The 14,409-nt window shown below is 55.7% G+C and overlaps 1 protein-coding gene across 1 annotated transcript; it reads right to left on the bottom strand.

Moving 5' to 3' along the window:
- Positions 1–7,944: 7,944 nt before the first annotated feature.
- LOC308358504 (tigger transposable element-derived protein 1-like) lies at positions 7,945–13,387 on the bottom strand. Its single transcript, XM_080828710.1, has 2 exons — positions 13,260–13,387; positions 7,945–10,928 (listed from the first exon to the last, which is right to left on the bottom strand). Exon 2 carries the CDS (start codon positions 10,829–10,831, stop codon positions 8,948–8,950), a length of 1,884 nt encoding a protein of 627 aa, XP_080684836.1. The 5' UTR covers positions 10,832–10,928; positions 13,260–13,387; the 3' UTR covers positions 7,945–8,947.
- Between the last annotated feature and the right edge of the window lie 1,022 nt (positions 13,388–14,409).

The raw sequence follows: 14,409 nt of genomic DNA, 5'->3' as shown, positions 1-14,409 counted from the left end.
AGAAAGATGAGAGGACCAGAGGCCGAGCAAAACCCCTTTTCCTCACTGAATGTCCACACAGTTCCAAGAGTCCCACACTCAACAGAAGGAGAGCTCATTGTAGTGAGCACAGGCACAGGGACACTCGGGGGCCTGGCTTCCTCAAGGACTTCCACTTAGAAACTTGGTACACTTTCCTCCAAAGGACCCAGAACACAAAAAATATCACACTTGAGAATTCATCGAGGCTTTTAAAGCCATGTATTTGAGAAGTTCACTGGAAATAATAAATTATTTGCTGATAAAAGCCATTTGGGGAATATAATGAAATGGGAAAATTCCGGCCATTGCAACTTCAACACAAGCAAAGGGAGCCATCAGGAAGCCCTCTCGCCAACCAAGTGCTGAGTCCCTGGAGCTCCCAATCACCGCCCCCGCCACCACCACTTGGGGCCTCACTTCTTGAAAAGCTCCCGATAGCAGCTGGTGATGTCGACTCTGAGGTTGCATTCCAGGTTGGGGTCACTGTCACTGATGATCTGCAGGCCAGCATCCAAGTGTGCCAAAGCCACGGCCAGGTGCATGGCCATGAGCCGCCGGAAGACAGGTGAGATGTCCTCGCCCTCCTCTCCAGCAGCATGCTCCTGCTCCAGTCCCATCAGTTCCTTGCCGGACAGGTCTGTGCTGGGGCTCTGCGGCAGCTCTACCACATCTGCCTGTCACCTGTCTGAAACCCATACTGTGGGCCAGTGCCGTGATGTCCCTTAGGGTCTGCGGTAGAGCGTCCCCGTGCAGCTTGCCGGCATCCCGCCCACGCGCTCGGGCCACGGCTTCCTTCGTCTATCCAGTGTCACTGGCGGACCTCCTCCTAGGACTCAGAGATGTCGTAGACAGTGTCTAGAATGCTGTATTCTCGCCAGAAGTCAAGGACCACTGAGTGCTGGTGGTCCCTGCCTCGCACCTGCAACAGCGACAGGCGGAAGACCCTGCGCAGGCAACAGCCCTTGAAGGTGGCAACAGCGTCCTGGTTCATGGGCCGGACAAGGGCCCTGGTTTTCTTGGGCATGTACCCCACATGCACCTGTTCCAAAAGGTCGTCCAGGCTCCCAGGGTGGCCAGGGGCACTGCCCAGGATGAGCAGTGCTTTGTACGGGAGGCCGTACTGGGCACAGTACCTCTCCACAGCTGGCCAGAAGTGCACAAACCACTCTTGGAAGAGGCTCGTGGTCACCCAGACTCCCTTGTGTGAGCGCCACGCCACAGGCAGGTTGGGCTTGGGGCAGCCCTTGGGGGCATGCGGGTTCTCTGAGGGGTAGACCAGCAGCAGCATCGGCTGGAAGTCGCCAGCCATGTTGCCACCAAGCAGCAGCATCAGAGCTCGGGCAGCTTTGCATCCCGGCTGACTTCTCCTCCAGAGAAAGGAGCATCCTGGCAGGCAGTTGCTTCCAGAAAGGTCCAGTCTCATCCACGCTGAATAACAGCCAGGGTGTGCAGTCGCCCTCCCAGATCACTCTCCGCAGCAGGGCGGGCTACCTGCACACAACTGCCGCAGTCGTGCCCACAGCCTCGCCACCCACTCCACATTCTCCATCACCAGACTGCTGCTGCGTGTCAATCTGGTGGCCGCCTGCAGGGTGGCCGCCCGGACACTCACTCGGATCTTCTTATTGTCAAGAATGGTAGCCACAGTGGAGGTGGACAGTCCCAGCACCTCCCTGATTCTACTAAGCTTCTCTCTGGCTTCAAAGCACTGGCAACACCTCAAGCTTCACCTGAGGGTTGACAGCCTCGCAGTCCCACTTGGTGCCTTGGCACAGGGTTGCACTGGGTGGCCTCTCCAGAGCGCTCTTGCAGCCAGAGTGGTCTGAAGACCACCTCGACCAGTGGAGGAGGCTCCGTCTGCATCGCCCTCTCCAGACACAGCTAAAGAATATGCATGTTCCTGCCCTGGGCCTGCCGATTTCAATGCCACTGCTGCCCTGGCTCTGACCTGCTGTAAAATGGGGAAAAGACATTGACTGGTGGGAAGTGAGACAGGCTTGGATAAAACCTGTCAAAGACCATTGATAAATCTCCCTCATTTGGCCACAAAGTTCACGTCCCACTGGATGAATTCCGGCCCCGGGGGAATAAATGATCTCAGTCTCGGTAATGCAGCAAGCCTCTGAAAACCCACTCCCACTTTACAACAATGCCTCCCAATGGCCATACTGTCTGAAGTCACCTACTTCAGCCCTCCGCCTGAGGGATCCAGCTTAACACAATACACAGGCTGATGTCAGACCAAAGGCAGAAATCAAAAATTCACAGGTTGGGGGAGAGGTGCCTCCAAATATTGTGGCTGGGTACAGGAATTTATAACAATTGCTCATAAAACTGAACTCTGAGTTTTCAGGCAGCCAAGGAGGAAAACAGGAAGCTGTCCAGTTACAAGAAAACACATTGTCATGGCTCTGAGCTTGCAATGACCCTGAACAATGTAATTAAGGATATCAACTCAGTTTTTGCTTTGTGTTGTTTTGTCTATTTTGCTAGAGGTAACAGCTGACCTTTGAACAACACAGAACTAGGGGACACCACCCCCCCAACCAAGCAGTTCAAGATCCACTTATAACTCTTGACTACTAATAACTTACTGACGATTGGAAGGTTTACTGATAACATAAGCATAACACATACTTCGTATGTGATATGTATTATACACTGTATTTTTACAATAAAGCTAGAAAAAATAAAATGTTATTAAAAGCACAAAGAAAATACATTACAAGGGTGCCTGGGTGGCTCGATCCTGGGAACAAGCCCCGCACTGGGTTCCCTACTCAGTGGAGAGCCTGCTTCTCCTCCTGCCCCTCAGCCCACTCATTCTCTCTTGCTCGCGCTCTCGCTCTCTCAAATAAATAATCTTTTAAAAGGAAAAAATACATTACAGTATTATATTTATTAAAAAAAAAAAAATCCAGGGTGCCTGGGTGGCTGTCAGTTGTCTGCCTTCAGCTCAGGTGATGTTCCCACGGTCCTGGGATGGAGTCCCACGTCAGGCTCCCTGCTCAGTGGGGAGTCTGCTTCTCCCTTTGCCTCTGACCCTGCTTGGGTGCTCTCTCTCTCTCTAAAATAAATAAAATCTTCAAAAAAAAAATCCATGTACAAGTGGACTCATAAAGTTCAAGCCCGTGCTATTTAAGGGTCAACCGTACATGGACATGGTGAAATAACCCAGACAGGCCACTGCTGAACCAGGTGAGGGGCCCAGAGGCAGCCAGGGAAGCCTAATTCCCCCATATCCTTCCATGAGGCCGACCATGCACCCTGTTTTAGAAACAGTATTTCTCGGAGCTCAACTTTGTACTACTGATTTCTCACTGGAGTTTCACAGTGAAGCATCCTGGCTATTCCCCCAAGAGTTCCCAATATGCCACTAACTCACAGAAAACATCTACTGAGCCCACCTTGAGTAGATCTGGACAGGGAAACTGTAAGAGTTCCCATGCTTTGCAGTCTCTCAGGAAGCTCCAAGAATGACAGTCAAGGGGCAGGGAGGGCCAGGGTGTGGCCCACTCACCTGACAGGAGACCTGGCCACGCATGCTCCTTGCCTGATCTGCCCTCCTTCCCATGTATGCTCAGTCAACGTCTATAAGCAATTCCCTCTCCTCCTGGGGCAGCCCCTGCGTTACTCGCTGGAACCACAAACATTCAAGTACCCTGTGACACAGAGGGGGAGTGGCAGGCAAGATGTGGCATCTGTCACTTTGGAGGACTCATAGCTCACCTGAGCTCCATCTGTGAAGGGTTTGGCCAGCTCTGCCAGGTCTCCAGACCACTGGTCCTCAGGACGGGCCTCAGCCCGTGCTGAGGGGAGAGGAGAAGGTTAGTGTCCTCGGCCCCACCCTAAGGGCACAGGGGTCAGTCACCCAGGCCAATCAGCCAGGCAGTTACCATGTACCCCGGTGCTGGCCTGGGCTTCCGGGCTGGATGAGACAAGGGCCTGCCCTCCAAATCCCACAGAACACCCTGCCCTGGCCCGCATGCAGCTCCCACTTCGGTCCACATACACACACATACCTCAGGAGTACACCCAGAGCCCCTGAAACCCAAGTCACTGAAATGCCAAGGAAAGGATCATGAGAACCTTCCTTTGGCTGCAGCAAGAAATTCAGTAAAGGGTTGACTCAGCAGGCCTGGGTTGTCCAAACCCTACACGTTCCAAAAGGTTGGTGCTTGACCTGATCCTAAGAGGTAACCTCTAAGCCCTTGGATATTCTGTCTGTTAAAGGAGTCTGTTTACCTCAGGACTTGGGCCAAAGCAGATAGTTCATGCTAACAGTGTGACTTACAGTGGTGACCACGGGTCACACGGTACCAATTTGACCTCTGGGAGCAGCTGAGATTTGAGTAACTGAAGTCAGTATGCTCCATGCTTATGTGACTGACCCTCAATAAAAACCCCGCCCACCAGAGCTCAGGTAAGCATCCCCGGTTGCCGCACTGTCACACAGCATTGCTGTGAGAATTAAGCAGTGTCCACACGACTACCCTGGCAAAGGACATGGAAGCTCGTGGCCACTGTCTCCCAGACTATACAGCTTTTCCCACCACTGATTTTACTATGTATCTTTTCACTATAATCAACCATTATGAGTATAACGACCTTGCTGAAATCTGCGACTCCTTCCAGCAAATCATTAAGTCTAAGGGTGATCTTGGGGATCCCCCCTCCACACACACACCCTCAAGGCCACTTGCTACTGAGGAAACTGAACCCAAGTCTGGCTGGCTGTCAACCTGGTAGGGGATACATCCAGCCTCAACCTCCCTCCCCACCTCTGCCCTCAAGAGAACACCTGGCACTGGGAACTTGGTTAAGAGAAGAGTGAGCCCACCCCGCGCAAGTGTACAGTAGCTCAAGCTCGACTGGATAAAGGTAGGAGAGTTGCTCCTGAGGCTAGGGGGCACGGACATGCCACGTTTCAGTGACCTGAGAGAACCCCACCAGCACCCAAGCAGAAGTGCAAGCGGGACCTAGCAGAGGGTGAGTGCCCAGGGAGGGTCTGAGCAAGTGAAGGATGCCATCTGCCAGGCACCAGCAAGAGTGATGGGGGGGGGGGGGACACAGACTGGAAGGGCAGACGGAAGCTAGGGTCAGCTATACTGCAGCCAGCATGGGCCAGGCACAGGGATAGCAACAGCTGACTCCTACACTGGAAGGCCTTCCTTCCCCCACGGCAGACTCCTACCAAGCCTGAGAGGCTCAGCTCAAACCTGATGTGGGAAACAAGGGCAGAAGAAAAATTATTAAATGTCCTTACCCACTCACAAGCCCTTGAAACAGGCACAGTGACATCCCTCTAGGGACTCAACTGCCTCCACCTTAACACTTTGCGAAGGGCAAAGGGCAATCATAGCCTGATGACCCCCCTACTCTCAACCAGGACCCTGTCAGTCTACTTTAACAATTCCTTTGGAAACTTTATCTCTAAACCCTCCAGGATACATGTTGACAATCATTCCCAAGCATATGGCCCACTGATACACATCTAAGGGTCTCACAACAAAGGTTTTTACTGGTAATGAATCACCTTTTTCCCAACAACAGCTAGCCCCTCCAGGTCCTGGAAACCTTGCTCCCAAAACTCCTCAGAGACTTATGCCATCCCTGATCCCCTCCCAACTAGCAAGCATATAACGGACCACTCCTCACAACCCCGGGCAGCAGCTTTCAGCCCATGGGTCCTGCCCCCGGGCCTTAATAAACCACCATTTGGGGGCGCCTGGGTGGCTCAGGTCATGATCTCAGGCTCTCTGCTCAGCAGGGAGCCTGCTTCCCTTCCTCTCTCTCTGCCTGGTTGTGATCTCTGTCTGTCAAATGAAATAAACAAAAACAAAAACAAAAAAAACTTTAAAATCTTTAAAAAAAAATAAAAAATAAGCCACCATTTTGCACCAAAGACATCTCAAGAATTCTTTCTGGGTCATTGGCTCCGGAACTCACCCCACCGAACCTCACCTATATTCTAAGACTTTACCAAACCAATTAGTCAAGATCAAAAAATGGTGGGAAACAGGCAGTAACCCGCGGGTTACAACAGATCCCACTGTTACTAGTTTAGAACAACCTCCGCGGTGCACGTGCGCGCAGGGAGAAGAGACCGTTACAAATGTTCAGAAATGGGTCCTGAAACACCAGCTCCCGGGGGCGGGATGTGGGGCAGTAACTGGAGGCCCTGCGCTTCTTCCTCATGAGCGTCCACCGCGGTCTGACTGTCCTCCGCAGGCCACTGGCTCCCCGGCCTTCACCAACGAACGTCCTGTTCTCAGAGGCCCGGCCGCTCCGGTCCCCACACGCACCCAACGGCCCACCACCCGGCCGCACCGCCCGGCGCCCCGAGGAGGTCACGGCCACAGCAGCACACTCGGAGCCGCACGGGGGCGGCGGGAGGAGCTCGGGCCGCGCCTCCCGCCGCGCGGGGTCGGGGTCTGCTCCCCGAGGCCGGGGCGCTCGTTCCGGGCGGACGCACGCGGAGCGGCGCAGGGAGGAGACACAAGCCGGGGCTGCGGCCACCCGGGGACTCCCCACAGGGAGCCCAGCTCGGAAGGAGCCGCGCGGAGCAGCCTCTGCAGGGCCACCGCGGGCGGGAAGCCGGGGAACGTCGGCTGCAGGGGGCGGCGGCGCCCACCCCGGCCCGAGCCCAGCCCAGAGCCACTTCCGGGGCGGGACCCGCCCGCGCGAGGCCCCCGAGCCGCCCTCGCTCGAGGACTAGAAAGGGCCGACGCTCCTCGGCCCCAACGCCGCCGCCGCCCTCCGCCAGGCCGCTCGCCCTGGCCCGCGCGTTTTCGGCGCGTCTGGCTGCCTTGCGCCCGACGCACCAGCCCCGGAGCCACACGGGCGGCCCCGCCGCGCAAGGGCCGCGGCCGACCACCCCGGGCTGGGAACCGGGAGTCCCCGGCCCCTCCAACGACTGCTTCCGGCGCCTGTGCCCTTCCGCCCGCGGGCGACCCCCGCCCCCGCTCGACGCCCACGCGAGCTCGCGGAGGGGCGGGAACCGGTATCCCCGCTGCTTCTGCGTGTCTATGGCGACGGTCCACGCCCGCGGTGGAAAGCGTCCAAGACCGTCTCTGCGGCGAGCTTCTCTGGCCAATGTCCCCAGCGAGCCGGAGAACCAGCCTGTCCGGCTGAGACCCGGCATCTCCCGGGAGACGCCGGGCTGCCGTGATCCACCACCGGGGCCTCCCTGAAACGCTCAGGGGCCTGGGAACGGCTGGTTGAAGGCACCCGGGCCTCCCCGGCCAGGCGCCTGGAGAAACGAGCCCTGGAGCCACACCGCCCATCGCCACGCCTGCACGACCTCCAGCGGCGGTCCCCTAACTACCCTTCCGCCCAGCCAGCTTCCGCCTCGGACTCCCACCTGGTCGCCTGCCCCCTTCGGCCTCCTCCGGGTCCTTGGGCTCTCACCAGCCACCCCACCGCACCCGGCTGCCTCTGTCAAGCCCCTCTGTACCGTGTGGCATTGTGAAATGACGGGTTTCCTGACTGTCAGCAAGGTCCCTGGAGGCTGAGACAACACTCCCCAGAAAGCCTGCCTGTCACGTCCAGTCCTCCGTGCCTGGCTAGGTGGGGGTCCTTCCTGGAGTCGCCTGTCACAGCCTTGTCACGTAGAATGTAACAACCTCTGGACTGGCAGCTCCTGAAGTCAGTCTCACTCACCCTGGTCTCCTCAACACCTGGCGCGTTACAAGTGCTCCTAAATTGTGCAATGTATCCGGTCTGTCACCAGAATCCTAAGAAAAGCTTCCCTTCTCTGTCATCCCTCTTACCATTCTCCCCAGGAAAGCAAGCACGGGGCCTCATCTGACCTTTCTCCCAGTGAGGCTGGCCCTTCAACCCCTCCCTGGCCCCCAGCCCCAGGGATATGTTGACAGCAAGCCCATCAGTGCGGTGTTAGCTGGGACAGAAGTAACAGGAATCCTTTCTCCCACTTTTATTTCTTGGCGTGCCTGTGTGTGTATATGTGCATGTGTGCACGTACACGTGCACCTGTGCTGAAAGGAGTCCAGAAGCCCAGACATCCCTACCCCATCACCTGTGGCACATCCAGCTGGAGCACAAGACCTTCCCTTGCTGACTGTTTTGGTGACCCAAGTGGTATTTCTGCAGTCAGGTGGACACCCCATGATGCCGATTGTTACAGTTTGGGGAACAGGAAAACAAACTGGAATTAGGGGAGATAATACGACTGGGCTGGGGGCATATCCATCAGAATCAGAGCTCAGGGTCTAGCTCAGGGAGAGGCTGGGCTGCAGCCAGTGCACTAGGAATTAACCCTGAGGTGATCCAGCTCTTAGAGGAGTGGATAGTATTTTCCAAAGAGCACCAGAACTGGGAGACCATCACAGTAACAAAAGGCTCAACCTCAAAGGCTAGAGGGAAACCAAGACAACTACAGTACAGAAACTCAGGGAGGAAAACATCTCCAAAAAAGGAGGTGATCCCCAGTATCAAAATCCACAGAGAATCAAAGTGCTCAGGCACAGGGAAGGTACCAGAGACCCGGGTCAACAGAGGCCATGAAGATGGCATGTAAACTGACAAAAGGTCATGTTGAGAGCAGGAAACCCTCACCTACAGTTGGCAAGGAAGGGTCACAATGGTGTAGGGAGTAAGAAGTCAGGTTTGGAAAATGGGAGAGGCAGGTCTCAGTTCTGGCCCCTGACACAGCAGCCCTGGCAGGCTGTGCTGGGCAAAGACCATACTACAGGATGTGTCCCTGTCATGGGTGGGCACTCCCTGGGCCCCGCAGTTCACCTGCCAATCAGAGAACACCACCCTTCTGTTCCCCAAGCCTGTGTGTCACTACACAAAGAATACAACATGAGCTATGAGAACCCTGGGGAAGAAGTAGCAGTATCTGACCTCCAGAAACAAAACATCGTTAGAGAGAGATCATGTGAGGTTAAGCCCAAGCCCCAAATCATACAGGACAGCCAGAGGTCTGACCTTCATGACCTGTGCCCTTAGCCACCTCCTCACCCTCTGTGGGCCCCACTTGGGGCAAGGGCAGGTTTCCTGCCAAATCCCTTGGTGCCACTGCCATGGGCCCTCCTGAGGATGCACCTGCCCGGGCCTGTCGCCTCTTTTCCCGGTGCAGCTCCCGGAGGCGGGCAAGGGCACAGTGGACACCCCGAGACACCCGGAGGCTGCGTTCCCGGTTTGGATCATTCTCCAGGAGGACCCGTAAACCAGCAGCAAAGTGTGACAGGGCCTGGCCCAGGTGCTCAGGGCTCAGAGCACCCACATCAGCATCTTCAGTCCCCACACCCACTACAGCCTCTGTGAAATCTGGCTCTGGTTTTCCAGAGACTGAGGCTTTCCCTGCCTGCCACGGCAACCCAGAGCCACAGATGTCCCCACCATCTTCTGCATCCTGGGGGAGGCCGTGGGGTGGGGGCTCCCCATGGGCCTGCAGGAGGTTGGCAACATCAGCCTCGGCTGCATCTCCAAGGCCCACGTGGCTGGCTAGTGCAACAATGCTGCGGCGGAGCTGAGGCACAGTGTCCGGCTCGGGAGCGCCAAGAGGCACACACTCGGGCCAGAGCTTCCTCCAGGCACTGTTCATGGCGGCGGGCTGCAACTCTGCCCAGGCTCTGGCTATATTGTCCACGGCAGTCACAACAGTATAGCTGCGCCAGAACTCCCGCACGGAGGGTCGGTCTTCACCAGACGTCTCCTGGACCAGCTGGCTAAGCACACGGCGCAGGTAATAGGCCTTGAATGTGGCAATGATACCCTGGTTCATGGGCTGGATCAGAGCCGATGTGTTCTTGGGCAGGAACTCAACTCGCACATGGGGTGAGAGGCCACCCAGGTGAGCAGGGTGGCAGGGTGCGCTGTCCAAGACCAACAGGGCACGGTGTGGGAGGCCGTGGCTGGCACAGTAGCTCTCCACAGCAGGGCAGAAGCAGCCAGTAAACCACTCCTGGAAGATGCTGGGCGTCAGCCAGTCGTTGCGGTTAGAGCGCCACACCACCGGAAGGCCGGCCTTGGAGCAGCCCTTGAGGGCACGCGGGTTCTCCGAGGGGTACACCAGCAGCGGCTTCAGCTTGAAATCACCAGCTGCATTGCCACCAAGCAGCAGGGTCAGGTGGTCCTTAGAGGCCTTGAGGCCAGGCCCAGCTGCCCCTTCCAGGGCCAGCAGCATGCGCTCCGGGAGCCGCTTCCAGAACAGGCCAGTCTCGTCCACATTGAACACCTGGCGTGGTGAGTAGCAGCCCTCCTCCAGAATGGTGCGCAGCACTGGGGGGTAGTGGGCAGCAGCCTGGGTGTCAGCCACAGACGGCTCATCTGTCAAAAGCACATTGTGGCGAGCCTTGAATCGGGCAAACCAGCCATTACTGGCCCCAAAGGTCTCAGCCCGAGTGCCACTACCCTGCTCACGCTGCAGCTGCATGAAGAGCCGTCGGGCCTTGTCCTGGATGAGCAGCGTGCTGACAGGCAGGTTCTGCCGCTTTTGCTCCTCGATCCAGAGGCTCAGCAAGCGTTCCATATGGCCCATCACCACACCCCGGCAGCGGGTCAGCTGTGTGGCACTTATCGGCGTGGCTGCCTGAGAATTGGCCCGGATCTTGTCTTTGTTGACACGGATCGAGGCAACAGTAGAAGTGGCCAGCCCGAGGGCCCGGGCAATCTGAGTCAGCTTCTCGCCTTCCTCAAACCTCCGAAGCACCTCTAACTTCACATGCAAGGTGATGGACTTTCGGTCCCGCTTGGCAGTGTGGCGGAGGCCAATCCCACCGAGGGATGCCTTCCCCGACACTTGCAGCCGGGGAGTTGTCTTCATTCCGCCTCCCTGGGCCATGCACCTTGATGACGTCTCTCCCCAGTGCCCTCCACAGTAGCTACCAGTGTGCCCACGATGGCAACCCCTTGGCCTCTCCTGCCATACCTGCCTCTGCCTGTAAGACAAGGACACATGGGCATTAATGTGTAAGTACATGGAAGTGCCAACCACCAGCTGGCCCTCCCATGTTCTGACAAAGAGCACCCAGCCCTGCTGACCACTGCCTCAGAGGTGTGCCCAATCCCTTCTTTTCCTGCTGCTGAAAACACTGCACACTCAATTCCAATCATTCTTTGCATCTAGAGGAGCCTGTCCCTTAGTTTTAGCTTATGAGATCAAGAAAAGTCTGCTAGGAGACTTTGCTCTCTTCCCCCAGCAAACCTCCTGCAACCACGAGACAGTCTAGAAACCCACTTCCCACACACCGATGAGCAAACAAGCTACCCATTTCCATGCTTCCCACCCAAAGACATCAAACATCAGTGTGGGTGGCTGAATAATGGCTCCTAAAGACGTCCAAGTACTAATCCCTATGAATAAATTACCTAATATGGTGGGGCACCTGGGTGGTGCAGTGGGTTAAGCCTCTGCCTTCAGCTCAGGTCACGATCTCTTATGGGATCGAGCCCCACATTGGGCTCTCTGCTCAGCAGGGAGCCTGCTTCCGGCCCCCCTCCTGTGATCTCTGTCAAATAAATAAAATCTTTTTTAAAATTACCTAATATGGCAAAAGGGACACTGTGTGTGTGATTAAGTCAATAATCTTGAGATCAGGTTATTATCCTGGCTTATTCAAACGGACCCTAAATGTAATCAGAAGGCTCCTTGCAAGAGGAGGCAAAAGATTTCACTCAGAAAGCGGCAATGTGACCACTAAAGCCTAGAGCCTCCAGAAGGAAACAGCTCTGCTGATACCTTGATTTTAGCCCACTGAGACCCAACTCAGATCTCCGACCTCCAAGACTCCAAGATAATACGTTTGTGTTATTTTATAATTTTTTATTATTATTATTTTATTTATTTATTTATTTGACAGACAGAGATCACAAGTAGGCAGAGAGGCAGATGGGGGAGGGGGCAGGGGGGAAAGCAGGCTCCCCGCTGAGCAGAGAGCCTGATGCGGGGCTCGATCCCAGGACCCCGGAATCATGACCCAAGCCGAAGGCAGAGGCTTTAACCCACTGAGCCACCCAGGTCCCCATATTTGTGTTATTTTAAACCACTCTTTTTTCAGTAATAGGTTACAGCAGTCATAGAAAACCAATGCAGGAGGAAACCAATATAATTCGTGCCACCCCAGAGAACATCTGGGAATAGAGGAGGAAGGTGGTTCTCCACACAGCAGCCACAAAGATTCAAGTAAGCACTAAGATCCTGTCCCTGCTCTGCTCAGAGCTCTCCCAGTTCTGAGCCACAATCCTCACCAGATTCCTCAAGCACTTCAAAGCCTCCTCCTTTACTTGGCTCGCTCCTACCCACATCCTTGGGGCAGACGAAGGGTGCTCCTGATTCCTTCGGCCCAGGGCTCAGGCTCTTCCCTGTTATCTGCACGGCTTAGTTCCCTCTCCTACAGATCTCTGCTCAAATGTAACCTAATCAAAAAGGCCCTCCCTACATACATTTTATTATACATCTGTCACATGCTGCCTGAGGGCAGGAGCTGTGTCGGCTGAGCTCTCTTGTGTCCCCAGGCCCAGGAATAGTGCGTCCAGTAGGCGCTTGATGATGAAATTATTAAACTTCAAGTACGTTATTATTAATTTTAAAGTACGGCGGTGGGAGACAGTTTTCATCTTGTCCCTTCTGCATTATGAACCACGTGAAAGTAGCACCTGATCAGTTAAAAAAATTTTTGAAGGCGTGCCTGTGAAAGCACGAACAAATGAGTGAAGGTCTGTTTTCACAGCGCCTATGGCACCTGTCGGTGTCGCATCAATTCTTTCAGGGACTCGTGGGCTGCGCGTGCTTGAAACAAGGTGGCACAGGCCCGGGACCCTCGAGCCTGGGAGGCAGGGAAGGGTGGGTGGGCATGGGAAAGGCTCCTCTTGCCCGGAAGCCGTCCCCGAGTTCTGAACCCCTCACGAGCCTCTGTTCTTTCTCCAACATCCACGCCTTCCTCTGCTCACCCATGATTTTAAATTAATTCACCCGTATGTTCATTCATCCATTCCCTCCCTCCCACGCTCGAGAGGAAGCCTCCAAGCGCGCCGCCCGGGGAGGCTCGCGGCCCGGTCTGGGTGGGAGACAGGGTTTGTCCCCGTGAGACTACAATTCCCATAGAGCCGCGGGGCTGCCGGAAGCGCCAATCGGCCCCCACCCCGCGCTCGTCCCGGACTGAAGCTCAAAGGCCTCTCTCCGTGCTCTTCCCGCCGCTCAGGACCAAGAGAAACGGCGCCCCAGCCCCCGCCACCGAAACCCAGGCCCCCGCGCGGCCGACCGCCCTCACCTCCGGACCGCGACGTGGGTCGGCTGCTTCAGCTGGGCCGCTGGGGCTGCGACTCTTCCCTGTGTCCTGCCTTACAGGGCCCCTTTCCTGAGGCGGCCGAGCTCAACCTCCATGTTCTCGGCGGAGGCAGAAGATTGCCGGGGACTGCCGGGATTGGAGGAGTCGGCGTGGGGCCCGCCCCTGACAGCGCGCCGAACCCTGCGCCGGGCGCCCCCGAGCCCGCCGGGAAATGTAGTTCGGCGACGAGGCCGCTGCGCCTAGAAGCCAGCGGGGGGCAGCGGAGGCTGCCTCTGCCTGAAGCTGGCTTTCTGCCTCATTTCTCGAGTTTTTCCCTCCCCCGACTTTCTGTGTCTTTCCAACATCCTCCCTACCTCCTTCCATTTCCGGCTCTGTTTTCTCTTTCTCTCAGTTTGTCCCCCATCTTGGAGAATTAATTCCGCTCAGACTGTCAAATATTTTTTTTAAAACTTAAAAATAAACTCAGTGAGTGCGCATCGAAGAGTTATTTACCTCAGGGAGGGAACTCGCAGGATAGCACCAGCGGTTCCAGGAAGATGAGAAAGAACAGGAAGGGTGAAAGAAATGAGGAGCACTTGGGGTCGCAGCCCCGGGTGTCTCAATTTCAGCTCAGTGCCCTGGGGGTGATACAACTCTAACCCCAAGCATGTGCGGCCTGGATTCCGATCAAAAGGTACTTCAGAGGGAAAGAATTCCTTCATTTAGGGAGTCAGATGAGCCCAAGCTGGCTTGGTAGACAATGCTGGGAAACACAAAGAGGGCTCCCAATCACCTTTTTTTTGGCCTACTGATAGGGTACGTGATCAAGGGAGCAAGACTGATACAAAGCGAAGGTCAAGCAAAGCTTTATTTTGTGCCAAGCATCAAGAATCAAACTGACTGGGGCGCCAGGGTGGCTCAGTGGGTTAAGCCACTGCCTTCAGCTCAGCTCATGATCTCAGGGTCCTGGGATGGAGTCCCGCATCAGGCTCTCTGCTCAGCAGGGAGCCTGCTTCCCTCTCTCTCTCTCTCTGCCTGCCTCCTGCCTACTTGTGATCTCTCTCTGTCAAATAAATAAATAAAATCTTAAAAAAAAAAAATCAAACCGACCATTCGGGGCCCCCTCTTACAGAGCCTCACAGACTAACTTTTA

This window comes from Martes martes, assembly GCF_963455335.1.
Source record: "Martes martes genome assembly, chromosome: 17".
NCBI lineage: Eukaryota > Metazoa > Chordata > Mammalia > Carnivora > Mustelidae > Martes > Martes martes.
The sequence above is the reverse complement of the archived record's forward strand: the minus strand, read 5'-3'. Positions and strand labels throughout refer to the sequence as shown.